At 44.4% G+C, this 27,532-nt stretch overlaps 1 protein-coding gene across 1 annotated transcript; it reads left to right on the forward strand.

Annotated features, from left to right (window-relative positions):
• The first annotated feature begins 5,756 nt into the window (after positions 1 to 5,756).
• Positions 5,757 to 25,971, forward strand: LARP6 (La ribonucleoprotein 6, translational regulator). The gene is made up of 3 exons (XM_081085277.1): positions 5,757 to 6,045; positions 20,334 to 20,544; positions 24,380 to 25,971. The coding sequence occupies exons 1-3, from the start codon at positions 5,846 to 5,848 to the stop codon at positions 25,445 to 25,447; spliced, it is 1,479 nt and encodes a 492-aa protein (XP_080941403.1). The 5' UTR covers positions 5,757 to 5,845; the 3' UTR covers positions 25,448 to 25,971.
• Positions 25,972 to 27,532: the final 1,561 nt, after the last annotated feature.

The raw sequence follows: 27,532 nt of genomic DNA on the forward strand, positions 1-27,532 counted from the left end.
TGTGGAGATCTCCGGGTCTGCTCACTGGTTCTCTAAATGAGCCAGACCTATCTGAACCACAGCGGAGGTCATGGCTTGGGCTTCTGGGAACCAAAATTTTGTCTGAGTCTCCCACTAACTCAGGATGTTTGAGGAAGGAGTGGGATCTTATTTGCTCTTGTATCTCTGAAAAGTAGCATGGGCCTGGCATGTAGGAAGTGATTATCTATTTATCTATTTATTTGATTTCCGAAAGAGTAAGGGAGAGAGAGATAGAAACATCAATGATGAGAGTGAATCATTGATCGGCTGCCTCCTGCATGGCCCCTACTGGGAATCAAGCCTGCAACCCAGGGCATGTACCCTGACCAGAAATCAAACTATGATCTCCTGATTCATGGGTCTATGCTCAACCACTGAGCCACACCAGTAGGGCTTCAATTTATTTTTATTGAAAGATCATCCCATACCCTAGGCCAGTGGTCATCGAACTTCAGCTTGATGAAAACAAATTGGGATATTATTAAAATACAGATTTCTAGACCCTGTCCCCAGAGATCAGATTCGTTAGGTCTAGAATCAGAGCCCAGAAACCTGTATTTTAATAAGATCTCAAGTAATTCAGATGCAGATGGTTCATGAATCTCCCTTTGTCTGTCTCAGGCAGACCTGACCCTGAACCAGGGATACTATTAACCCTTCCTCTTCTTTCTGACAATTAGGAATAAGCATCTCTTTCCCTTTAGTTGGACCAAGCCTAACGCCAGAATGACAATTTGGTGAGCAGAGTTTAGGCTGTAATTTCAGCCCCTTCTTCCCCTTTGTCAAGTGTCCTTGTGCTGTGCACAACCTGCATACAATTTGCAGCAGCTTGGTCTGAAGCCTGTTCCTGCTAAGAAATGGTGCACCAGAGAAATTCAGCTTTAAGTCACCCAATCTCTAAGTAAGTTCCAGGAAGATAGTAGGGTTGAACTGTTCTGGTTACTTGCTCCTGGATACACAGTGAGCCACTAACCAGTCTCTGGGAAAGGTCTGGAGAATATGAGCTTGAAAGATCTAACACAGAGGTTCTTAACCTTTGTATCATGTTGAAATCACTTTGGGAGCTTTGAAAAATTCTGATGCCTGGGTCTCACCCCCAGAAGTTAATTGAATGGAGGTGCAGCCTGGGCATCAGCATTTATAAAAGCTCCCCAGGTGATTCTATTGTGCAAAATAGCTGACCTAATAGAGCCCTCACCCTGATCAGATGCAAGGGCTGCTGTGTGTCTTCCTAGGGATGGAGGACCAGCGATGGGCTCACCTTTCTGACTGGAGCCTACAGCAGGCCCTCTTGTTCTGTGTGGCCCAGCTGAGAGCAAGTTCTTTAGGCTTTTCCTCAATAAATGAACACGAACAGTTGCTTGTGCTTCTTGGCATTAATGCTAGTCACCTTTACCCCTGCAATTTCTGAACACTCTCCTAGGCCTAGCCCTCCTCTCACTTCCCTCCTCTCAAATAAAATCCATCCATTTTTAATGTGTCATACTCCCCATCGGTTTGATAAACTGGTGTTCCACAAGGCATAAGGGGCAGGCAAAGCTTAAGTACTCTCTCTGAAGTACGTGTCAACTCAATTTGTTAATATGCCACAAAGAAGTATATATTATAACAGTGAGGTGTCATTTTTAAATGGTAGGAGCCCAACTTGGGATAAGATTGCTTTTTTGGTAGGGAGAAACCTCAAAATTAGGGGAGTGGGAGAGAGTAGCAGAGAGCCTTTTTCAAAGTCCCTACCGTTTTGTCACTTGCAACAATGGTTGGACTTCCATCAGGAATGCTGGTAATCTTATCCTTACAAAAGGGTTTGAAGCAGAAACACAGAGTCCAATTCTCCTATTAGGACATGAGTTCCTAGAAAGAGAGAGCATAGTCTATTCCTTTTTGAAGTCTACATCATTCTTACCACACAAATTGTATAGTTTTGTCATGCAATAAAAGTTATTCAGTTGTCAAATTTTAAAAATTAAAATTCAATACCAATTTTACTGTGTGGCTACCTTGTCCTGGGCCCTGAGCTAGGTGTTTCCATATGTTATCTCTTTCAATCTTACCACATCCTCAGGTTTCAGTTAGGATAAAGGCTAAGCTGCTATAAAAAAGATATCTCAAAATATAGGTTTAATCGAGGTACGAGTTTCTTCTTTTACTCAAATAATGTTCCAGATGATGGTCCACTAAACAAGTCCACAGCTAGGTTGCTGGCTCTGCCACCTTTAACACGTGGCTTCCTTGGGTCCAACGTCGCTGCTATGGCCAACAGGTAGAGGAAAAGCCCGGAGAAGCACATCCGAGTTTCCAGAAGCACATCCAGAAGTGGGAGAAAAGCATTTTGCTCACATCTTATTGGCCAGAATTTAGTCACATGGTTATAACGATATGCAAAGTGTGTTTGGAAATGTAATCTCTAATTTGACAGGCATGTATCCATCTAAGACTGGGGATTCATATTATTAAACAAGGGAAAATGCATATTGACGGGTAAGTCTGACAAAACACCTCATTCCTATGGATGAGTATCTTAGCTCTTATTGAAGCCGGAAATGAGCTATAGGAAGATGTGGATTTCCTGCCTGGAGAGGTCCTCTGTTTTGTCAGTGTATTCAGAATTAAGTTGGTTCTGAAAGGCTACCTCAACTTAGAAGAGTTTGGCATATTGACAAAAAAAAAACCAAACCAATTTCTTAATTTCCAATGAAGGAAAATACATATCAGTAATTAGAATGTTTATGTTCCCTATTCAAGCTAAGAGTTTCCTGATATGTAGCTCTTAGAAGACCATATCACAGTACATACTAGCATATACTGAGCATCTAATTTGGGCCACAGGCTGTGCTAGACATTTTTTACAAATAATCTAATTTAATCTACATCCTCAGCTTGATGAGATAAGGACCATTTGGACCATTTCAAAGATAAGAAAATTTAACAGTAGAGAGGTTATGTAGCTAAAATATGGTGAGGCTGGTGCCTGAATCCAGATCTGATACCAGAGTGAGTGCTTTTTCCACTACATTCTACTGCTTATGTGGGAGCTTTTGTAGTAAGCTTCTAGACAACTATGGTGATGTTTTCACTGCTTGTGCCTCTTTGTACAGACTTTGACGATAGCATTTGTTGCAGTTCTTACTATGGAAGGCTATCTTTTCCAGCTTCCCTCCATCTCCTGGCATTTATGGATCATGTCTTAGTCATTTTATACAATTGAGGCCAGCACAGGGCCTAGTCTTCGTTACATGATGAAACAAATGATTAAATGAGTAAATAAAAACTCCCTTCACCTATAGTTAAACCCAGACTCTTTACTGGACCCTGATCATATTATCAGTTTGTAGCTTCAACACTTAACCTGCCCCCAATTTCACCACATTAATACCTTATTCTAAGTCCTTCTTTCCAACTCTAGTGTCAGGGACACTGAAACATATTTCCAACTGGACCTAAAACAACAACCTCTTATATACTGCAAAGGTCTTCCTTAGTGAGTGTTTGCTTTAGTCTAACCTCAGTCTATCCTGATGCCTTGTCAATGTGTTTCCTTTTGTTTCATCCTCAGAAGTGATGGGGAAAAAACTTTTCTATTTTGAGTTTAGTGTAAAAATGAGCCCTCAAGAATTCCAGGGAAAGGGGCTGATGTCAGCTCCAGACTGAGGTCATGAAAGAGACTTTGCTAGTCATCTCAATGCTGGTCCAACTCCCTGCCACGATGCTCAGCACAGGCCTGCGCAGGACTGGCCTCATTCTCCAGCCACAGCTCTATGAAGGAAGGAGCTAGAAACTACAAGGAGTCCTTTAAAAAGCCTGGTTCCTTCACCAGTGACAGAAATGATGGGGCACGTGGGTAGGACTAGTCAAATCAAATGTGAAGTTTCCTTAAAAATACCAGCAAATTTTGTATTTGATTTCACAGTATATTCCAAATTGTTAATATACTCATATATGCTTTTCTCTCAGTGGAGCCCTGGCAGAAAGGGGTTTGTACTCTTGGGGTACCCATTCCCTAATTGGAGAGCTTAGGGCTAGATGACGTTTTATATTTTTTCTAATCCAAAATTCTTTTATGAGGAGTAAATGATATCAGAACCAGCATAGCCAAAAATATTTGAAACTAAGGCATATAAATTGAATTTATTTGTCAACACTCCAACTAAATAAAATGCTTCTGCAGACCAGATTCATTCGCCAACTGCAAGTTCTCAAACTACAGGGGCCTAGGAAAAATCTTCAGAGGACTCATTATCAGGTGATTGGAAACCCTGAGATAAGGTATGCATGAATTCTTCATAAACTATAAAACCTGGTACATATGTGAGGCATTATTGTGGTGTAAGGGTAATAATCCCTGCTGTCTTTGCCACACAGGATGGTTTAGATAAAAAAAAAAAAAAGGCATTGCTTTGTAAAATTCAGGAACTAAAGCTATCAGACCTAGAGGCATGGAAGGGGATGCAAACCTCTTCTTGATCCTCATCGCAGGAGTGGGCTGCGTGGGTAGAGAGGTTCTATAAGCCCTATAGCCCCAGAGAAAGGCACAGGTGGCTTGGAAAAGGTCCTTTCCACTTCTTGCCTTTCCAGTATCTCAGAACCTGGGCTGTAAGCGGTGCTGGTACAGAACACCAACGCCCCGCTCTTCCTTCAGCTACTCATCCTAAGGCCTCTTCTGTCAAGAGAGAGCTCTCACAAAGAAAGGGACGTAGATTCCAGTCAAACCTTAAAAAGACGAGCTGTTCTTCCTGAACCCCTGGATCTCTCCTGACACCAGCCCAGACATGAGTTCTTTTACAAGGCACTGCTTTCCAAGAGACCCCATTTCTTGAACCTCTCCTGACTTGATTCCATATATCAAAATGTATTGGTCTAGGCTTCTGTTCTTTGGGAGTCCTAGTGTGGCAGATCAACATGATAAATTATGTGTAAGGCACTACGTTAAGAGCTTCCAGAAAGCAGCTTTGGGGTTTATTCATTTCTAGGCCTAGGCTCTGGGTCATATTTGAAGGGTTGAGATGGAACTCATTTAAAGCTAAATGTGGAAAAGGTGGCAGGCATTTCAATAGCGCCCTGTATTCATTCAACAAATACTTGAATACTTACTATGTGGAGGACATATTCTAAGAAGTAATATAGGACAGTGGCTTTTCAAACTCAACTTCAGCATTACTTAGAGTGCTTGTTAAAAGTTCTGACTCATAGATCCTGATTCGGGTCTGGATTGGAGCCGGTTAGAACTTGCATCTCTAACCAGTTCCCAGGTAAAGCTGGTGCTGCTGGTCTGGGGGCCTCCCTTTGAGAACCAGGCACCAAGTCCCTGCCCTCGCAGGACGCAGTCTAGTTGGCTATGCCAAAAAAAACTAACGGTGGAGATTTCAGACATATTGTCAGGGCAGCGGGGGAGACTCGCAGGAGGCACCGAAGCCCTTAGCTGCTATCTGTGCCTGCCACCCCCAGAGACATCTACAAACTGGGAAGTCAGATGTGTTGCGCCCCGCCCTGGGCAGCTGTGAAAGGAGCGGGCTGGAGCCCGGAGCCCAGCTCTTCGGCTCAGGTCGGGGCGGTGAGCCGCGGGTGCGCACTGGAAGGCTAGGGGCCGGGGCATCTTCCCGGACAGGCCTCTGCGGGAGGAGAGCAGAGGAAGTCGCCCTCTCCCTCCGCGGCCCCGCCCGTGCTGGCTCTCCGCCTGCGTCCGGGGCGGTGGCGGCAGCAGCGCGGGGCGGGGCGCCGCGACCCCCGTGCCTCCCGGGCCGCCGCTGCCCCTGCCCCCTGGGTCGCAGACGCTGCAGCCGCGCTGGCTCGGCCTTGAGGCGCCGCAGTGCCGACCGGCCCGCGAGCCATGGCCCAGGCCGGCGAGGAGGCTCTGCCGGGGCCCGAGACCGCGGTGCAGATCCGCGTTGCCATCCAGGAGGCCGAGGACGCGGAGGAGCCGGAGGACGAGGAGGAGGGCGCGGAGGCGCGGGGCGCGGGGCATCCGGCTCGGAACCTCAGCCCGAGCTGGGGCAGCGCTAGCGAGGAGGAGCCGAGCCGCGGGCACAGGTAGGCGCGGCGGCGTGCCGGGCCCAGTGGGAGCTGCCGACCCCCGGTCCGGCACCTGGGAATTCGGGGGCGACCGCTCAGCAGGGATGCTGCTCCGGGTGTCGCATGGTGTCAGAACGGCTGTGGCAGTCCTGTGCCAGGGTCTGCAGCTCTGTAACGCGACCAAGGCTCCCTCCCTCCCAGGGCTGGTGGCGGGGATCTGAGGGGCCTGTCGGTGGGCATGGTCTGGGGCCCAGGAGGGGGTCCTTACTGGGCTATCCTCTCCCTGTCCTCTCCTTCCCTGAGCTTCTAAAAAGCTCAGCTCAGCCCGGACTTTACCCTAGACTAGCGGCTGACACCCCCCACCCCCCACTTCCCCCACCTCCCCCACCCCTTGCCCCAGGGATTCCAGCAAATCCTCACTGCCCAGTCTGTTTATCAATCCAAATGGCTTCCCTCTCTGGGTGGGGCCAGGCACAGGGGACACTTGCTGCTGTGGGATCCCAGGGGGGGTGATTTCATGGTGTAGAGAGCTGATTCCGTTCAGGGCTTGCTGCCTGTATCCTCCCTTGCTGGGGATTCCCATTTTCGCATAGTCTTCTATGCTTGCATCATCTTCTTGCTGCCTTGGCGTTGGGTTCCTGGGTGGTGGGTAGCCTGGAGCTGGTATGGCACAAGAAGCCACCTGTCTAGCCGTGCCTCTGGGCCCTGAACTTTATCATCAACTGGAGATCTTATTCTTGTGTCCAACTAATGCCCGGGCCTTTTAGGACTGTGGTTTTGTTCCTGCTGTTGAAAGGAGAGACAGTATGGAGTATCCATAGACATGAGAATAGAGAATGGCAGAACTTGCAAATTCTGGGAAATGCCAACAGGCGCTTATTAAGAGCCTTCTTCTGAGACTCTTTGCACATGCTTTTAGCTGTCAGGGCTCTGCAGGATTATTCTGCGGCAGGCATAAATCTCCTTCATTGGAAAAATAGTCAACTCAAGGGCATAAGGAAACTGGGACCAAAGCCATCCCCCACCACTGGCTGACTCTTTCCCAGTGAAAAGTCTGGATTTAAGGACCCAGAGATTCAGGGTAGTCCAGTGGTGACAGAGGTATTCGAGGAGGAAAGCTGGGCCACAGCAGATGACATAGTAGATATTTCAGCATTTTACATACTATAAAGTCTGATTCATTCATTCAGCTCTGCTGAGTATTAAGAGTATAAAAATAATGACTCCACAGTCACTGGATCTCACAGTGCTGAGGAGAAGGCAGCCACCTCGTCAAATAATTGCAGAGGTCATGTATAATAGCCCCGAGTGGTTTATCCTTCTCACATTTATTTTGCCTGTGGTTAGCAAAAAGCTGTCCTCTATCCTGGGGCTAAGACAGTACCATTAGCACGGATGAAAGCCCTACTTATTTTGGGGGCCCAGAAAGATCCCCTGTGGGATCTAGAACACATCCTCAGTACTGGTAGGCCTCTTGCCCCCACCCTCCTCACCTTCCCTCCAGCACCAGTGGCTTGAGTCTGATAGAATATTCAGTCAGAAGCATTTCCTGCTGCCCACTGGCATAGAGTTGACCCCAGAAAATCCCTGGGGCTCTTCAGGGTAGTGCAGCCAACAGAACCCAGCAGGCAGACATCCAGAGCACAAGGGGATGCAGCCAAGGACAGGATGCACACTGTCCCTCATTTGGGCCCAGCCTGGCACGGGAGAAGCTGCCACCCTGAGAGAACACTCTGGGGTCCCAGGGCCTGCTAGAGGCAGCCCAGGTTTCTGAATGTGCCCGATGAGATGTGGCACCCACCCACATCATCCCACAGCCCATTGCTTCCTCTCCTGCCTGCCCTAGCAATTCATGCTCCCACAGGCCCGATCCCCTCTAGGTCCCTGAACACAGCGTGCAGTTTGTGTCTATATGCCTTTGTAGTCACGCCTCTAGGTCCCTCTGATGGATGACTTCTAGTCAGCCCGAAGGCTTTACTGCCTCTTCCCCATCCCGACCCCAAAACTGAATTTGTTTCCTCCCCTTTGCGTTGCTGTAGCCCTCTGTCCATTTTAGCCCGAGCACTTACCCACAGTTATAATTCTAGAGTTCCATATCCCTCAACAGAATATGAGCTCCGTGAATTCAGGGACCATGCTTGCCCTGTTCGCTGCACCTGGCATGTAGTGAGTATTTTTTAAATATTTGTCGAATGAATCATGTCTCTGAGATCAAAGTCACTCTATGGGGTTGAAGTATATGTGTTTCTCCTCCACTACATAGTGAGATCCTTGAAGGCAGTGATCTTGCCCGAGTCCTCTCCGTATCTCCGGTACCTAACCCAATACCTGGCTTATACCCAGGGACAAGGGTTAAATGGAAAAATCTTTGTAACCTCCAAATGGTCATTAGTCTTCTCACATCTTGTTCACTAAAAAGTTTTTTTCCTTTCATTATCACTTTTTAAATTTCAGACATAAAATGTGAAACAATAATACAGTTGGAAATATTTTTGTCATTTATTTGATGGACATATAATGTGTATGGTTTCTCCTGAAGCATTTACAAATATCTGGGACATAAGACTTATACCCTACATACTTCATTTTGTAGCGCTTAATAATGACAGTCTCCTATATTCTCCTAATATTATTATTGCAATTACGAAAATTAACAATTCCCTGCCCTAGCCTCTTTGGCTAAGTGGATAGAGCATTGGCCTGTGGACTGAAGAAGGGTCCTGGGTTTGATTCTGACTGGGGGCACATGCCTGGGTTGCCAGCTCAGTCCCCAGTAGGGGGAGTGCAGGAAGCAGCTGATCAGTGATTCTCTCTCATCATTGATATTTCTATCTTTCCCTCTCCCTTCCTCTCTGAAATCAAGAAAAATATTTTTAAAGCTTTTTTTTTAAAAAAAGAAAATTAACAATTCCCTAATATAATCCCTAAATAATCTAATAGTCAAGTTTCATAGTCAGGATTTCCCCAATTGCCCCATATTGTGTTTTACAGCTGTATTTTCCCCCTTTACACCAGAATCCCATCCAGGTCGAGGCACTTGCCTATTATGTGTCTTTAGAATCTTTTAATCTAGAACATTACCACTTTTAAAAAAATCCTTTTCTATTTTGGAACTAAGAGGCCAGATGTCTTGTTGAATGTTTCACAGTTTGAATTGGTCTAGTTTAACTTGCTCCTTTGTGCCATGTGTGTTTCCTGTGAACTAGAAGTTAGGGCTAGAGGCTTGATTAGATTCAGATGAAACATTTTGGCAAGAACACTTCATAAGCAATGCCATGGGCTTTTCATTGCATCTCCTTAGGCAGCATGTACCATTAGTGATGCTAAATTTGACCTCTTAGTTAGGGTGGTCCCTCTATTGCAATTAACAAGTAATAGGTGCACTTCTTGTGAATATTCTTTCTCCAACCACTTTCTCCTAATGGCTGTAGCATGCACTGATGATCCTTGCTGGAGTCAGATCCTTGCCATCATTGGGGATGGCAAATTGGTGATTTTCTAATTTTATCCTTTATAGAACATTTATTTGCATTCTTCTGTAAAAGAGAGTTTTGTGTCATCACCTGGGATTGAACAGGAGTTCCCCCTAAAGAGGCAAACAGAAATGGTTCATTATTTCCCCCTTTTTGAATACTTACTTTCTGATATTAGATATTCTAGACTTAATTTATATTTTTCCTATTCCAGTCATGGGATACTAGTAGAAAGGTACTTAGAAACCAAGACTTGGATTTGAGTGCTAATTGCTATTGGGCACCACTGCTTCCAGGTCCTTTCAATGGACTGAGCTAGGAGATGTTTTCTTTTTTAATTTATATTGCTAATTCTAATTTTATATTATAAGGTTTTGCTTTACTTCCTTTAATTTTACACTGGAACTCTTGATTTCTAATAATATTAACCTATTTATTTGTTTGCTTTGTCTTACAATGTATAAAATGATTTAAAATTATAATACTAAATATTAGTACAAATAATAAGCCACTGAGCACACCTGTATTCATATAGCAAACAGAAACATCTAGGCTTCTTTCTCTCCATAATGTTTAGGGACATTGCTCAAGTGATCCTTTCCTTGCTCTAGATGATGATAATGAAAGCCTCCATTTATCAATGCCAGTGTGTGCCAGACATGGAACTAAGTACTTTGGTTTTTTGTGTGTTTTTTTAAATGTGTTTTTATTGATTTCAAATAGGAAGGGAGAGGGAGAGAGAGAGAGAAACATCAATGATGAGAGAGAATCATTGATTGGCTTCCCCCTGCACGCCCCTCACCCCACTGGGGATCAAGCCCGAAACCCGGGCATGTGTCCTGACCAGGAATCGAACCGTGACCTTCTGGTTCATAGGTCGATGCACAATCACTGAGCCAGGCTGGTCAGGCTGGAACTAAGTACTTCGTTCCTCTGCTCCTCATCACAAATCATTATTTAGATCTGCAGAAACATCCACTAGTTATTCTCTTCCCAGGCACTGAGAACATATCCAAACCTCATGTCAGAAGAAGGTCATGATCTCTAATAAATGTATCAGAGCCGTGGGCACACAGAACACGATGTGGCCTCTGCTAGTGGCATCCAAAATGGATCGTTCCCAAGGTGCCTTTTCCGAAGTTGAACAAATTTGCGTATCTTCCATCTGTCTCCAAGAAGAACCTTTGTCTTCTGAGTCTGCCCTCGTGTTTTCATATCGCATCACCAATTTGGTTGCCTTTTTGAACTTTTTCAGATTCTTATCTTTTTCTAGAGACAAAGCAAAAGAAACTTCACCCAGATGGAACTAAACCCTAGTGCTTTTCATAAACGATGTTTTCTCAGTATTGTCCTTGTTGCTGTCCAGCATTGTCCTGGCCTTGGCGGCCAAAGCACATATCAGACCATCTGCAAGGGTAGATGAGTCCAAGAGGTCTTTCCTGTGTTGAGCCTCAGTGAGGAGCTTACTACTCCACCATTTTAGATTGGACATTTTCCTTCTGTAAAGTTTCATGGATTAACCACTCAATTAACATATCCAAATTAGCTTGAGACTTTATGAGAAAAGCCTTGGATATTTTATGCTGTATTTGTTTCTCCAAATTATTTGCAAATATGATAAATACTTCAACACTGGCCTGTGGAGCCCAGTCCTCTGTTTTGAAATGTGGCCCCTATTTCTACACTATGCTTCTATTTCTAGCAGGCTTTATTAGAACTTATCACCATTCCCAATGTACAATGCTTTATTTAAAATGAACAATAATGTAAACATAAAACTTAAATCTTTTTCAAAGTTCTCTTGAAAGGCCACTAACAAGCCCAGCTGATGGGCTCAGGGATTGAACATCAGCCTATAAACCAGGAGGTTATGGTTCAATTTCCAGTCAGGGCACATGCCCAGGGCTCAGTCCCCAGTGTGGGGTGTGTAGGAGGCAGCCTATCAATGATTCTCTTCCATCATTGATGTTTCTCTCCCTCTCCCTCTCCCTCTCCCTTTCCCTCTCCCTCTCCCTCTCCATCTCCCTCTCCCTCTCCCCCTCCCTTTCGCTCTCCTTCTACCTCTCCCTTTCTCTCTGAAATCCATAAAAAATATATTTTTAAAAAAGAAAGGGCACTAAAGATATTCACCAGTAACCATATTTATACTTTCTGTCTCAAAGAATCCTGATAGGCATGATTTGCCCTTACAGAAATGATTCACTTTATATTGGTGGTACTTTTTAATTTCCTACTATGTGCAAGGCTCTTGGTTGATGCTAGAATGAAAGAACCCAATATGAACCCTGCTCTCCAGGCACTTTGAGTTCAGGGCATTAAAAAGAAGTGCACCCAAGTAGTTCCAATACAAGTATAGATAGGTGTTAGTTGAAAGCTCACATGACTTCCTTCTTGGGAGAATTGCATTTGAGATGAACCTTGATGTCTAGCTAGGATTTATACTTGAGAGATGGGGCAAAACATTCAAGGAGATGGGAACAGTATGCTCAAAGGCCTCGAGTTCAGAAACCTTGGGACCCTTATAAGGAACTGTAAGTCTTTTTTTTAGTTTTCTCAAAATATATTTTTATTGATTTCAGAGAGGAAGAGAGAGGGAGAGAGAGAGATAGAAACATCAATGATGAGAGAGAATCATTGGTCGGCTGCCTTCTGCACACCCCACACTGGGGATCAAGCCCGCAACCTGGGCATGTGCCCTGACCAGGAATCGAACTGTGACCTCCTGGTTCATAGATGGACACTCAATCACTGAGCCATGTTGGCTGGGTGGAACTATAAGTCTTTTTTTAAATGTTCTATTGATTTTAGAGAGAGGGGAAGAGAGAGAGAGAAGCATCGATCAATTACCTCCTGTATGTGCCTGACCAAGGATCAAACCCACAACCTAGGTATGTATCCTGACTGGAAATCAAACCTGAAACCTTTTGGTGTACCAATGACACTCCAACCAGCCTTCCACCAGGCCAGGGCAGGAACTATAAGTCTTTAATTGCTTGGAGCAAAGGATCTGAAAGGGATAGGTTGAAATAAGTTTGGAAGCCAGTTACACAGCCAGATTCTAAGTGAATGTGAATATAGAGCTATGGACTTAGGTTTTATTTAATATGAAATAGAAAACGTTGTTTTGTTAACATCATCATTAGAGCAATGACATGGCTGTTCTTCAAAACATGTGATAAGGCACAGAGTGGAAGAGGCTTAACCTGAAATGCAACTGGAGTCGGGCAGGGGGCCAGAGGGGGGTCGCAGGAGATGGGAAGACAGGAGCCTGGAAAGGATACAAGCGTGAAACATTGCTACAATGTTTATAATTGTTTATAATTAGCATTATACATTGCTAATATCTGAGAAGTAATTCAAATTCTTCCTTTAGAACAATTTCCAGTCTCTCTGCCTGACATTGAAAAGTAGCAGACAGCATACCATTTACTTTCAAGGGAGGAAAAGAGATTATTTTCTAAAGGAACTAAATGAACTAACTGGTGATCTAGGGCTGCTAAGGTAGAGCCAGTATCTACAATGTAAAGCCTTCTCCACATAAGCCTTTACGTCATGATTCCCTGCCTGTTCTCCCTAAAGTGAAGCCTGCCAATTGGCGTGAGCCACCTAAGAAGAAAACCAACAGGAGTGTACAGCTCTAGAGGGAACCCACATGACCCACCAATAAAAAGCTATCCAGACCTTCATTCTTCAAAAGGAATAGCCTTGGAGTCTAACTCCCCATTCCTTACGTGTGGGCTGTATGCAGTGACTACCTTCCAATGTGAACAGTATGGGAAGGGAGGGAAAGGAGTCACTTTACGATGGAGACAAACTACCTCAGCCAGATGACCAGGGTCAGCGTCCACAGTGAGTAGTCATATTGATAGTATGTAGCCTTGATATGATGTGATGAGAATGGAAATTTACTTCTGTGGTCCTCCTAGAACCCCATAGCTTCAGTCTAATCATGAGAAAAATATCAGATAAATCATAAAGAGAGACATTCTACAAGACACCGGAATGCTGTCAACACTGTCAACTTGTCAGCAAAAACAAGGAAAGTCTGAGAAACTGTCACAGCCAAGGGGAGCCTAGTGAAACATGATGACTAAATGCAATATGACATCCTGGATGGGATCCTGCAACAGAAAAAGGATATTAGGTAAAAAACTAAGAAAATCCGAATAAAGTGTGGACTTTAGCTAATAATAATGCATCAATATTCATTAGTATATTATGAATGTAAGCTGTTAATAATAGAAAAAGAAGCCTGGTGTGGGGTTTATGAGAACTCTCTGTACTATTTTCACAATTTTTCTATAAATCTAAAAACTATTCTGAAATAAGTTTATTTTTTAAATGTTTATAAAGAAAAAGATGAATTGTTTACCAATCACATGAAGAAAATCAATTACATGAAAGTTAAATAGAAAAACTGACCTCAGAGGACACAGAGGTGACACTGTTGGGAAAAAAAAAAGACTAAAAAATGTGTACTACAGTTAGTACCCTGAGAGAGAATTTAAAATATTGCATCCACAAAACAAGAACAAGATGCTCTTAAAAAGGTACAATCTGAAAACATAGAGGAGTTCTTAGAGAATAAATAAATAATTACTAAAATTGAAAAATTCACTAGGAGAGGTTGGAAGATAATGTCAAGGAAATCTCTTACCATGTAAATCAAAGACAAAGGCAAAGACACAATATGAGAGAAAACAGACCTAGAGGACCAATCCAGATGGTCAGTCAACTAACAGGCCTTTAAAAAACAAATGTAACCTTAGCAAATGCCTTCAACCTGCAGTGAACAATACTCATAAAAATAGATATTACTGATTAACTTTTACTGTCTTTAGACAAAACACGGAAAATTAATTACAAATTAGAATGCAAATGTTATGAACCATTATAAAATGAAGTAAAGGTATATCTGATAAAATTTGGATGTTTGGAAATGGAAGGAGAAGTGAAAGAAAAGGTAGGGTAATAATATGCATATCATGTGTAGTGAGGAATTGAGAAATATTATTTAATGTTGATAGAGTAAGAAACAGAATTTAAGTGCATTATTTAAAAACACAAAAAGACAAAAAGAATATAAAATTTTTTAATATATATTTTTAATCCTCACCTGAGAATATTTTTCCCTTGATTTTTAGAGAGAGTGGAAAGTAGGGAAAGACAGAGAGAAATATCAATGTGAGAGAAACACATCGATTGGTTGCCTCCCTCCTGCATGCATCCTGACCAGGGCTGAGGCTGTGGTACGTGCCCTTGACTGGAATCTAACCCAGGACCTTTCAGTCCGCAGGCCAATGCTCTGTCCACTGAGCCAATCAGCCAAACTGGCTAGGGCAAAAAAAAAATTTAAATTGGAATAAGAGGCTTTGAGAGGTGAGCAACCCCAAATCCTCATCTTATATAATAGGACACGAGTAGAGAATGTCTGTAATTGACAAGTGAAAAGTAGAGCTATGAGCATATTTTGTAGAATTATAAGAAAATTCTCATAAGAACTAAATGATCAAATAAAGAGAGGTTGCTTCTAGTGAGAAGAAATTGGCAGGAAAGTGTTGCTAAAATAAAATCTCTAGTATTTTATTTTAGTTTTACTGAATTTTTAAGATTCATTTTTGATGAGCTATTAATAGTCTTCAAGGGGAAAGTAATGAGGATAGTTGGAATGGAAAAGAGAACAGGTGGGCCCTAACCGGTTTGGCTTAGTGGATAGAGCATCAGCCTGCAGACTGAAAGGTCCCAGGTTCAATTCTGGCCAAGGGCGTGTACCTTGGTTGTGGGCATATCCCCAGTAGGAGGTGTACAGGAGGCAGCTGATCGATGTTTCTAACTCTCTATCCCTCTCCCTTCCTCTCTGTAAAAAATCAATAAAATATATTTTTTTTAAAAAAGAAAGAAAAGAGAACAGGTGGGAGATGCGGCAGAATAAAACCAATACTTGACAACTGACTTGATGTGGGCAAAAGAGACATTTTAGGTTTTGAGCCCAAGTGCAGAGAAGAATGACTAGGCAAAGTAGTTGGTGAGGCAGTTTGGGAGAGACGATATAAGGTTTTTACGGGGCTGCTGTAATTGACAACAAGTTGCCAATATTAATATTTAAAGGATATAAACTTTTTAAATGTTCGTAAAGGATTCAGGATCTTTTTTGTGTGAACCAGGAAACAGTAGCATGCTCCCAGGTATAAAACAGGCTCTCTGATTCTTCCAACAGTCCCCTTTGGAGAGACACGTTGCTGCTAAAGCACCCATGCAGCGGGAGGGGTCCCCTGTTGGCAAGAAGCTCACCTCTGCACTCGAATATGGGTTGTACGCACCTCCCCAGCTCTGCCCGCCTGTTCAAAATCTCTGCCTACCTGCTTGCTTGCTCATTGGGTGCAAATAACTGATGCAGAGTTACCCCGAACACATTATGGATTGTTTACTGTGAGGCTGAAAGGAAGTTGAGCTTCCCAGATAGAATGTCTCTTGGTAGGCTCAGGTGTCAATCCTACCTGAGGACGAGTTCTGCAGAACCGGACATAATGAATTGGATGCAGTATCAGGGTATCTAAGTGGAATGGCAGGCAGGCAGGTAGGACTGGAGCTCAGGAGTGAGAGAAGGACAGAGGTGGGGGAGGAAGGCAGAGTTGAATTGAATGAGCTAACCAGGGGCAGAAGTGAGGCTGTCAGGAGATAAAAAGTCAAGGAGAGGTCCTTAGGGAATACCTCCGCTTAGAAAAGGGAGAAGAAAGAGGAGGCTGAAAGGGCAATTAAATGGACGAGAAGCATCAGAAAAGAACAAGTCATATAAGCCCAGGGAGAATAGTTTCTAGAAGAAGGTGGTCAGCAGTATCCACCATCCTGCAGCAGAGCAAGAGGACCAGGATGGAGAAAAGGCTTCTGAGGTGGTAAACGGGGCCTCTGGTAGATGTCTAGACACGGAGGAAGCTTGGGGGTGGGAAGGCAGGACACAAGGGAGGTTTGGGCAAGTCTGATTGGATGAACTTCTTTTCCTCAAGCCCCCAAACAAATCATCGGCAGGAAATAAAGTCTTCCCGTGGCAGACATTGGGAAGAACAGGAGGCTCTAGAATGGGCACTGGAGAAATTGAAAAACTAATCGCCTTCCTGCCTTTATGTTTTATTTGTTTAAGAATACAGTTTTTATAATAGCATCAAGGTTCTGGTTAGGACTTAACTGGACTTCTAATACCCCTGAGTCCACCCACAATTCTTCATTGATCATTGTCACACACCTTACCTCATCCCCTGCTTTTATTGTAATCCTTGTCTGCTGGGCTTAGAATTTCCTATGCATTTGTAATTATTTTACCTGGTATATTCAACCTGCTGTTTCAGCTACTATTTAGGGTACATGTTTTCTCTCATAAAGTGAAAATTTGTTCTGTCCATCTCACTTCTCCGTTTTCACTCCATTGATTGTTACACTGCATTTCCCGCTGGCATGTTTGGAAAACCTCTTTCCTCAATGTAGCATTACTACCCTAGTATTTGGCTATAAGTAATAGATAATACAACTAACGAGTGAATTAAACAAATTGGATATTATCTTCCTCATGTAATTAGAAATCTTCAGGTAGGTAGTTACAGGAATTGGTTCAGCAACTCAATAACGGCAGTAAATCAGACCAAGCTGATTCTTTTTTTAAAAAATATATTTTATTGATTTTTTACAGAGAGGAAGGGAGAGAGATAGAGAGTTAGAGACATCGATGAGAGAGAAACATCGATCAGCTGCCTCCTGCATACCCCTGACTGGGGATGTGCCCACAACCAAGGTACATGCCCTTGACCAGAATTGAACCTGGGACCCTTCAGTCCACAGGCTGACACTCTATCCACCAAGCCAAACTGGCCAGGGCCCATGCTGATTCTTTGGCCTTTTCCTTATGGCAGTAAAATAGCTGCTAAAGCTCTAACCATCACATACACACTTAAAACAGATAAAAGGGGAAGGGGCAGGGCCAAACATTTTCATTTGTGTGTTATTGACTATAATGTGACAAATGGCTATTACTTGTAAGAGAAGCTGGGAAAATGTGTATTTAGTGTTTTGTTTTGTTTTTAATAATCTCTCTAGTAAAAGAAAAAAAAAAAACCAGGTGGGGAAGAGTTTGCTAGTAGATGCTGGGTAAGTCAGATTTATGTCTGCCACAGCTACGTTTTACAGGCCTTCTAAAATAGTCAGCTATCTAATGTTGAAATTGCATTTGACCTGTTATTCCCATGGGTTGCTTTAATATTTTTCCTTGTATAGCATTCCATTTTTAAAAGGCTTTTTAAAAAGATATTTTTAAAGTTAGTCTCCACGTTTCTTTTCTTCATACACATTTGTCTTGGGACATTAGGAAGGTATTTTTTTTAAAAATTTCCAGACTGTCTGCAGGCAAATGAGAAAACCTTTTCATTTTTAAAATCAACCAATGCCTATATTTTATGCTAATTTTAATTTCTGAATTTGAAAAATTGTGAGATGGATTGGTTGATTACTTCAAGTAAGAGTTTAATGCTGACCCAAGGGAAATGTTACTTGTTTGCTTCCTTGTAAAGGAAACATAATATGCATGTAAACATACATACTTTTTTTATTGAATGCCTCCGTTTTTAAAAAAATTTAATTGTGGTAAAATACACATATAATTTATCATCTTAACCCTTTAAGTGGCATTAAGTACACTCACATTGTTGTGCAACCAACACCACCTTCCTGCTCCAGAATGTTTTTCTTTCCCACTTGAAACTCTATCCATTAAACAATAACTCCCCATTCACCCTGCCCCAGTTCCTTTTACCCACCACTCTACTTTCTGTCTCTGTGAATTTGATTATTCTAGGGACCTCATATAAATGGAATCATACAGGATTTGTCCTTTTGTGACTGGCTTATTTCACTTCGAATAATGTCCTCAGGGTTCATCCATGTTATAGTATGTGTCAGAATTTTCTTTTTGAGGATGAAATCTATTTCACTGTATGTACATACCACATCTTGTTTGCCCATTTATCCATCAATGGACTTTGAGTTGCTTCCATCTTTCGGCTATTGTGAATAATGCTGCTGTGAACACATTCTCCCAGCAGAGCAGAAGCACGCTGGTGCTTTCGGTGGACTAAGCGTGTGTGTCTGTACCAGTAGTTGTTCTCCCTGCTTAGAACATGGTAACGGAAGCTGTGGGCCGGGTGTTCATGCTCTTGGACATAAAGCTACCACAATAGGAAAGCAGCTGTATTTTTTTCTGGAAGTAATTTTTAACTAATCCTTTTTATTGTGGAGTATATGTAGTATTTGTATAATGCATAATTTAATTTGGTAATATATATACAAATGATAACTCACCTTTGATAACTTTTAATGATGATATCCACTATGATTTGGATAATCACACATTCCCTAAATATTTATGGCTTTGAAGTTTTTATAACTTCTTTGTGAAAGGTTGACCATCCTGAAGAAGCTTTGCCCAGGATTTCCTTGGCTTGTTCTCATGTTCTATTCTCAGGAGGGGAAGTCATCCAGGTGGAGCTGCTGCGGGTGTGGGTTTCATTTAAGCCCCCGGTGAGTGGGATTGTTTCAGATTCCAGGGCAGGGTCCCAACGAAACCTGGAAAATATTGTGTGTGCTGGCTTTGGAGACACAGTTTGAGTTTGGATCCTAGGTCTGCCTCTTATGAATGAGCAAATGGCTGTATCTGTCGTTCACTGATATGGGATGTCTTAATTCATCTAACCTTCACAATAATCCTATCATGACTCCCAGTTTACAGAAATGGCACCGAGGTGTGGCAGTGGAGCTCCTGCCCAGTTTGACTCAGTTAATAAATGGTGGTGTCAGGGTTCAAACCCAGGCTGTGTAACTCTAGAACTGGGACTGTTAGTCACTTTGCCAGACTATCTTCTGGAAATCAGGATTTGCAGGGTGGAGGTGGGGAGGGAAGGATAAGGAGTGTGTTGTGAAAAGCATCGGGTAACAGAGCAGCACATAAATATTAGTAGAGGGTGTTGTTGTATTAATGGTCCCCCCTCTTTGTTAAAAACAAAAGCATGATTTCTTAGCTTTTTGGAAGCAAAACCTACCCCCTGTGGCCATGTGATCACCCCCTCTGTGGAGCCCAATTCAGGTATGGCCCAGCGCAATTTCTGAGGGCTGTTGTAACAAAGCACCACAAATTGGAGGGCCTAGAACGGTGATGGCGAACCTTTTGAGCTCGGCGTGTCAGCATTTTGAAAAAACCTAACTTAACTCTGGTGCTGTGTCACATATAGAAATTTTTTGATATTTGCGACCATAGTAAAACAAAGATTTATATTTTTGATATTTATTTTATATATTTAAATGCCATTTAACAAAGAAAAATCAACCAAAAAAATGAGCTCACGTGTCACCTCTGACACATGTGTCATAGGTTCGCCATCACTGTCCTAGAACAACAGAAAATCATTGCCTCTCAGTTCTGGAGGCCAGAAGTCTGAAATCAAGGTGTCAGTGGGGGCATGCTCCCTCTCAAGGTGCTATGGAAGGGTCTGGCCTAGGCATTTTTTAGGCAGTCTTTGATGTTCCTTGACTTCTGCATGCTCCCCTTTCCCCATCCCTGCCTTCATCTTCACACAGCATTCTCTCTGTGTGTCCGGATTCCCCTTTTAAAGACGAGTCATACTGGATTAGGGACCTTCCTGCCCTGATATGGCCTCATCTTCAACTAATGACATCTGTAAGACTTTCCAAATAAGGTCACATTCTGACCTGGGAATGTTGGGACTTCAACATATGAATTCTGGGTGGGGGGAGACAAATCAGCTCATAATACCCAGTCTCTCCTTCTGGTCTCAGTGGCGCCACAACAAGTGGGGGCGAGAATGAGCATGAGGACCTGGAGCAGGAGTGGAAGCCTCCAGACGAAGAGTTAATCAGGAAACTGGTGGATCAGATCGAATTCTACTTTTCTGATGAAAACTTGGAAAAGGATGCCTTCCTGCTAAAGCACGTGAGGAGGAACAAGTTGGGATATGTGAGTGTTAAGCTACTCACATCCTTCAAAAAGGTGAGCCTCATTGTCAGAGCTGCCCCAAGGGTTCCAAGGCTGTTTGGGGTTATGGGTCAAAATATTTTTTGCCCTTTTCAAACATAATGACTAGTAATTTTTTACTTCCTCTGAGGCCTGAAAAAAGAGAAAAATGATCAAGAGGCGGGATTTGGGATTGTCCCACACATGAAAAGGGTCCTGGGTTTGGGGACAGATCTCAGCAATGGCCTTTTGAGACACCTACCAGGCCTAAAATTATATGCAATTCAAGCTTTTCATTTGTATAGTTGAATAAATAAAAGGAGGAAAGAGTGGTCAGAATTCTGGGAGATAAGCCCTTCTCCAAGATTCCAGCCGCCTTTGTATGCAATGCCACCCTCATCTGTAGATGGAGATGTGGGAAATCTGCCTGTTGCTGCCGTCTGGGCCGCAGACCGCATGTCCCTGCTGTGTACACATCCAGCAAGTGGACCGTGTTTGCCTGCTTCTCGAAGAGCTGACGGATTAGTTGGCCTCGGAATTCTGTCTCCCTTGAGGGAAGTGTGTTTACTAGAATGGAAAAGCACTACGCTGACTGTTGTATAATGAAATGTGTAATGAGTAGGTCCTGGCCAAGTTGTCAGGAAGCACCTAGGACAGCTTTTCTCCCAGACTGCTTCTCTGCCTCAGGTCCTGGTATGCTCTGCCCTCTTCTGTTGTTCTCTTTGTTTTATTCATTCATCAAGCATACTCATCCCGTATGCTGAGTCCTGTGTTAGACACAGGCTATACAAGGTGAATTTGGCATTCCCTTGCCTTTGCAAAGTCCAGTGAAGGGGAGAGAGACCAGTGAAGGGCTACGATATGACCTTAGACAGCACCATGAAAGCAAGCACTGTTGGTGGTGAGTTGCTTAGAGCAACTAATCCCGACTGGAGAATTGGGAAGTCTTCCCAGAAGTGGCGACATTAAAGTTGGATCTTGGAGAATGAGTAGGAGTTTTCAACATACAGGAGAGGGGAAGGGGCATTTCATGTTACAACGGAAAAACCTACTCTCCTCCTGTGTACCTCCTTTGCTGCCACACTGTTCCCACACTCACACTTCCGTAGAAGTGAGGGGAGGGTTCCCACACCGAGCATTTCTGTGACACAGCTGAGGGTCCTCACTTCTCCTCAGTTCTGACGCTGTCTACCTCGAGATGGCATTGGATCCCAGAGGTTAAGGGCTTGGTCCCACAGACTGACCCCCACTTCAGGTGCCAGTCACAAGTAGTAGGTCCCCAGCTTACCCACAACTTCTGTCCAACTTGGCTACAAATCAGAGGTTCCTGTGGCCTCCTCCCCTTGGATTCGATTATTTGCCAAAATAGCGCACAGAACTCGGGGAAACACTGACATTTACCAGTTGGACGTAACAAAGGATACAGATGAATAACCCGGTGAAGAGATACAGGGATGGGATCTGGGAGGGTCCTGAGCGCCGGAGCGCCTGTCCCGGTGGAGTCGGGGTGCACCACCCTCCATGTAAGCAGATGTGTTCACCCACCTGGAAGCTCTCCAAATCCCCTACTATTGGGATTTTTTTGGAGGCTTCCTCACATAAAAGTGATCATTATTAACTTCATTTCCACCCTTTCTCCCCTAGCAGAGGATGGGGCAGAGGCCTGAAAGTTCTAAGCTTCTAATTATGACTCAGTCTTTCTGGTGACCAGCCCCATCCAGGAACTTTGGGCGCCCACCCAGGGTCACCTCATTAGAACAAAAGATGCCTCGAGTGCTCTGATCCCCAGGACTTGGCAAAAGGATTCAGGAGCTCAGTGCCAGGAATGGAAATGAAGACCAAATACATATATTTCTTATTATAAATCACAATATCACACATGTGCAGAGAACAGTGAGCAAGCCTTCACATGCAGAGTGTCGGGAGCCCCAAAATGCAGCAGCCAGTGGAATCATCCTATACATTTCTTTTTTCCTCCCCAGACGCCCTAAGAGTCATCCTGATTTTCTCTCCTTTTTAACTTGCCATTTATGTATCTATTTAGGAGGTGTCTTCTCTGTTGAAAACCTGCCGCAGAGTGGACACAGTCTCCCCCATACCTCCAAAATGAGAGCAAAGACCTTTTTCCTTTGACAGGGTTTCCTGCTAATCATAATAGCAAACCTATACGACAAAGGTAACAAACAAGGAAATTACAGCGTTTTAAAATCTCACAAAGTTCTTTCCGTAATTGCACAAAGCCCGCAGCTCCCTGGTTCCTCTTCTTAGGTGCCTGGCCACTCCTAAAAGCTCAGACACAGGCCTGGGACGCTCAGACTGAGATTCTCATGGACCTTGCTCCCGGCTCTGGAGGAGTGCTTGCCAGAACCTGCTCTTCTCTCCACTGGCTGTGGCCAGCGGCCACTTCTCCAGCCCTTTGAGCAAGGCAGCACTGGCCTCCTCCGGGCACCGTCCGCTCAGGCTCCGGGCTTAGGCAGTAGACTGTCCTCTCCAGAGTCTCCCTCCCTGGCCTGTTTTGGAGAAGGCTCCCCATGTTCTACCCTCAAAAGGACCACTGTTTGGCTCTCCCACAACCTGGCACTGACCTGCGGTCATCATCTTCACCCTTTCTGGATCCCTCATTACATCCACTCACCGCCAGTCCAACGCTTTCCCTGGACCCACTTCTCTCTGCCCTTAGCCTGGGTCACAGTGATCAGCCCCATTGTCTGTGTGTAGGTGACTTGTGGTTCCCACACCCTAAGCACAAATCCGGTTATTTCATCTGGAGGCCACAGGCTAGAGTGGAAGTGTCCTCTTTCCAGGAGCCTGCCTGTGCGCTTGAGAGCTCTGCCAAGGTCCTCCCAGTGCTGCCCTGTGAGGGAGGCCTCCTTCTTGAGCCCTGGGAAGTTCCTGCTTTGGTTCCTCTGCAGAGCAGCTTGCTCTGGCCTGGCCTCAGAGGATCTCACCATTCCTGGATCAGGCCGCCCACCCCACCCATCTCCACCATTTCTTCAGGATGACTCATTCTTCCTGGAATTCCCTCACTGAAAGTGGGCCTCTTGAAAATTACTGTTTTACCATATAAATATAGCTTTCACATACTGCAACATTGATACCCACACTTTCCACTGTGAGGAGGGGCTCTATTGAATCATTCTTCATGAGGCCCAAGTTGCATTTAATTCCAAGTTGAAACAGCTCAGATTATTTCCAGGAGATATTGCAGTGAAATATGAAACATTTTTTGGAACCTCCTTTGTAGCAAAGGCATAAATGCAGATATACAACTTCAGAAAGGTCATCAGTTTGAAAACAAGCATTGGCAAAACAAATGATTCATTTCTGTAGATTCTTTTAAATTTTGAAAATGAACTGCGTGCTAATAAACACCGATTTTATAATCATTCAAAGTGCATATACATTTTTGGGGGGACACCCTGTATTTATTCATTTAATCCTCAGACTGACTCTATGAGGTAGGCATATTAACATCCCCATTTCACAAATGAGGAATTTGAGGCACTGGGAGGTTGAATAACTTTTTAGGTCTCACTGCCAGTTAGAGGTGAGCCTTGCATTTGTGCATCCAACAGCCTTGGTCCAGAGCCTGCAGGTTTAATCTCTAAATTTGTTCAGAATAGATAGAATATTTCCATCAGCATGACAAGTTCTTTTGGACAGCACTGCTCTAAACTGTGCTGCCTCGTTTGAAATTCTGCAAAGTGTGTTTGTTCATTCATTCATTCACTAGATTTTTGAGTGCCTGCTCACACTGGTATGGTTGTAGATACCAGTCCTTGGGAATAGGAAAGGTGGGCGGGAGAGTACAGAGGACACAAGGTAGACCAGGACATTGGGTGCCATTTCAGATTTGCTCTGTGTCCTTCAGGTGAAACACCTTACACGGGACTGGAGAACCACAGCACATGCCCTCAAGTACTCGGTGACCCTAGAGTTGAATGAGGACCACCGGAAGGTGAGGAGGACCACCCCTGTCCCTCTCTTCCCCAATGAGAACCTCCCCAGCAAGATGCTCCTGGTCTATGATCTCTACCTGTCCCCTAAGCTGTGGGCCCTGGGCGCCCCGCAGAAGAATGGGAGGGTACAAGAGAAGGTGATGGAACACCTACTCAAGCTCTTTGGGACCTTTGGCGTCATTTCATCAGTGCGGATCCTCAAACCTGGGAGAGAGCTGCCCCCTGACATTCGGAGAATTAGCAGCCGGTACAGCCAGGTGGGGACCCAAGAATGTGCCATTGTGGAGTTCGAGGAGGTGGAAGCCGCCATCAAAGCCCATGAGTTTATGATCACGGAATCTCAGGGCAAAGAGAACATGAAAGCTGTTCTAATTGGTATGAAGCCACCCAAAAAGAAACCTCCCAAAGACAAGACCCACGATGAGGAGCCCACTGCGAGCATCCACTTGAACAAGTCCCCGAACAAGAGAGTTGAGGAGCTTCAATACATGGGTGACGAGTCTTCTGCTAACAGCTCCTCCGACCCCGAGAGCAATCCCACGTCCCCTATGGCTGGCCGGCGGCATGTGGTCACCAATAAACTCAGCCCTTCTGGCCACCAGAATCTCTTTCTGAGTCCAAATGCCTCTCCGTGCTCAAGTCCTTGGAGCAGCCCCTTGGCTCAACGCAGAGGCGTTTCCAGAAAATCCCCACTGGCCGAGGAAGGTAGGCTGAACTGTAGCACCAGTCCAGAGATCCTTCGCAAGTGCATGGATTATTCCTCCGACAGCAGCATCACTCCCTCTGGCAGCCCCTGGGTTCGGAGGCGCCGCCAAGCTGAGATGGGGACACAGGAGAAGAGCCCCAGAGCGAGTCCCCTGCTCTCTCGGAAGATGCAGAGTGCAGATGGGTTACCTGTGGGGGTGCTGAGGTTGCCCAGAGGCCCTGACAACACCAGAGGATTCCATGGTGCACACGAGAGGAGCAGGGCCCATGTATAAATACCTTTTATTTTTAATACCGGCTCCATTGAAAACCACCTGTTTTCAAGGTTCTGATAAATACCTGGCATGCCATAGAATGAAATTAAGTCCCCTTTCAAGAATTTTGTATACATATGAACCTGTTAATTTATATGTTTGTAATGTGTATAGATTGTCTGGACACCCTGGTTTTAAGGCCATCTTCTAGTTCAGGAGACCCCTTCCTCCCAACACGACCGCTGTTGTGATGCTGTCCAGCGTGTGTGTGAACGTCACGGCTCCGTACGGCTGTGGGATGGGCTCCCGGGAAGCCTGGCAGCCAGCTTCTTCTTCGGGGCAGGATTCTTCTCCTTCTCTTTGGTGAGCTGTCCTCGGCCACGCGGCGTCCTCAGAGCCCAGAAGAGCTCTTTTGTGCAGTGGCAACTCGTTAAACCTGTAGCATGGTGTTTTCTAGGATCTAATGTATGTTTTCTGTCAAGTGAATAAAAAATAAAACACTCAAGCCCGGCCGTGTGGCTCAGTGGTTGAGTGTTGCCTATGAACCTGGAGGTCACGGTTCGATTCCTGGTCAGGGCACATGCCTGAATTGCAGGCTAGATCCCCAGTAGGGGGCATGCAGGAGGCAGCTGATCAATGATTCTCTCTCATCATTGATGTTTCTATCTCTCTCTCCTCTGTTCCTCTCTGAAATCAATGAAAATCTATTTTAAAAAATAAATAAAAAGGAACACTCAGCTGGGAGTGTTGGCTCTGAAATACCTGCCTCCTGACAAGGCTGTGGTTAGTGTGTCATGAGGCCCTGAAGTGCTTCACCAAAAGATTTCCTGAGCGTGCCTCATGGCAGCCCTGGGGCTCGTGGCAGCCTGAGAGGTGGCAGAGTTTATGCAGATGTTAGAGCACCATCCCTCTCATCACAGTGAATCACAGAGCAGAAGACAGCTCTGTGTAGACCAAGCTCCCTAGATGTGATCTCCCTGGACTGGCATTGACATCACTTGGGAATTTGTTAGAAATGCAAATTTTTAGGCTTGCTGAATCAAAACCTCTGGGAGACGGGCCTGGCATCTGGATTTTAACAAGCCTGCCTGATGATTCTGAGAACAAAGGTGTGGGACTAGAGGTCACATAGTGTGGCTGCCACATGCCATCCCCCACTTCCTAGACCTTAGGCGGTTACTAGCCCCACTCAGCCTCATTATGTCCCTGCACAGTGCTTGTCTTGAAGTCAGTGCCTGAAATGCAGTTGCTCCTTTTCCTCGGGTTAATGTCCATTATCACTGGAAGCTGCCTGAGTGTCGCTGAAAGAGCACTGGCCAAGGCTTCAGTGTTGGCTTATTCGGGGGGATTGGAGGCAAGTCACATTTAATGGAATTTGTTAATATTATTGAATAGTGATTAGATGCCAGGAGCTATGCTGAGAGTTTTCCATGCATTATCTAATTTTCCTAAGAACCACATGAAATAGGTTCAGATATTATTTCTATTTTACACCAGAAGAAACAGATATTGTGCAGATAAATGACTAACGCTTCCAAGATTTAATGGCCAGATAGGTGGAGCTGGTGCTGGAGCCCACACTCTAAACACCGGCTGGACTCAGCATCACTGAACCGCTAACCACAGCCCTGGCCAGGTTGGCTCAGTGGATAGAGCGTTGACCTGTGGATTGAGGGGTCCTGGGTTTGATTATGGTCAAGAGCATGTACCTAGGTTGCAAGCTCAATCCCTGGCCCTGGTCAGGGTGCGTACGGGAGGCAACTAACCAATCGATGTATCTCTTTCCCATTGACGTTTCTTTCTGTCTCTCCCTCTCCCTTCCACTCTAACTAAAAATCAGTGAAAAAATACCCTTGGGTGAGGATTAACAAAAAATAAATAAAATGAGACTAAGATTCATCTAAAATAAATAAATAAAAGAACCACAAAAGGCGCTAATATTTATTCAGCACCTCCTATGTGCTGGGCATTTACTAGAAACATTCAGTTATCCTTTCAATGCCTCAGGTAGGATAATACTACAAGCCATTATGAAAATGGAAAAAGATAATGTATTTTAAGTTATACAGCTCTATACAAATTAGCAGGTGTTCATTATCTGTTTAG

The sequence above is a fragment of the Myotis nattereri genome (genome assembly GCF_964212035.1).
Source record: "Myotis nattereri genome assembly, chromosome: 1".
In the NCBI taxonomy this organism is placed as follows: Eukaryota; Metazoa; Chordata; class Mammalia; order Chiroptera; family Vespertilionidae; genus Myotis; species Myotis nattereri.

Excerpts from the sequence above, each read along its gene's own strand:
- LARP6 (XM_081085277.1), top strand. The coding sequence starts at position 5,846 with ATGGCCCAGGCCGGCGAGGAGGCTCTGCCGGGGCCCGAGACCGCGGTG. Across the intron at positions 6,046-20,333 it reads GAGCCGAGCCGCGGGCACAG|TGGCGCCACAACAAGTGGGG; the intron begins GTAGGCGCGGCG and ends TTCTGGTCTCAG. Across the intron at positions 20,545-24,379 it reads TACTCACATCCTTCAAAAAG|GTGAAACACCTTACACGGGA; the intron begins GTGAGCCTCATT and ends TGTGTCCTTCAG.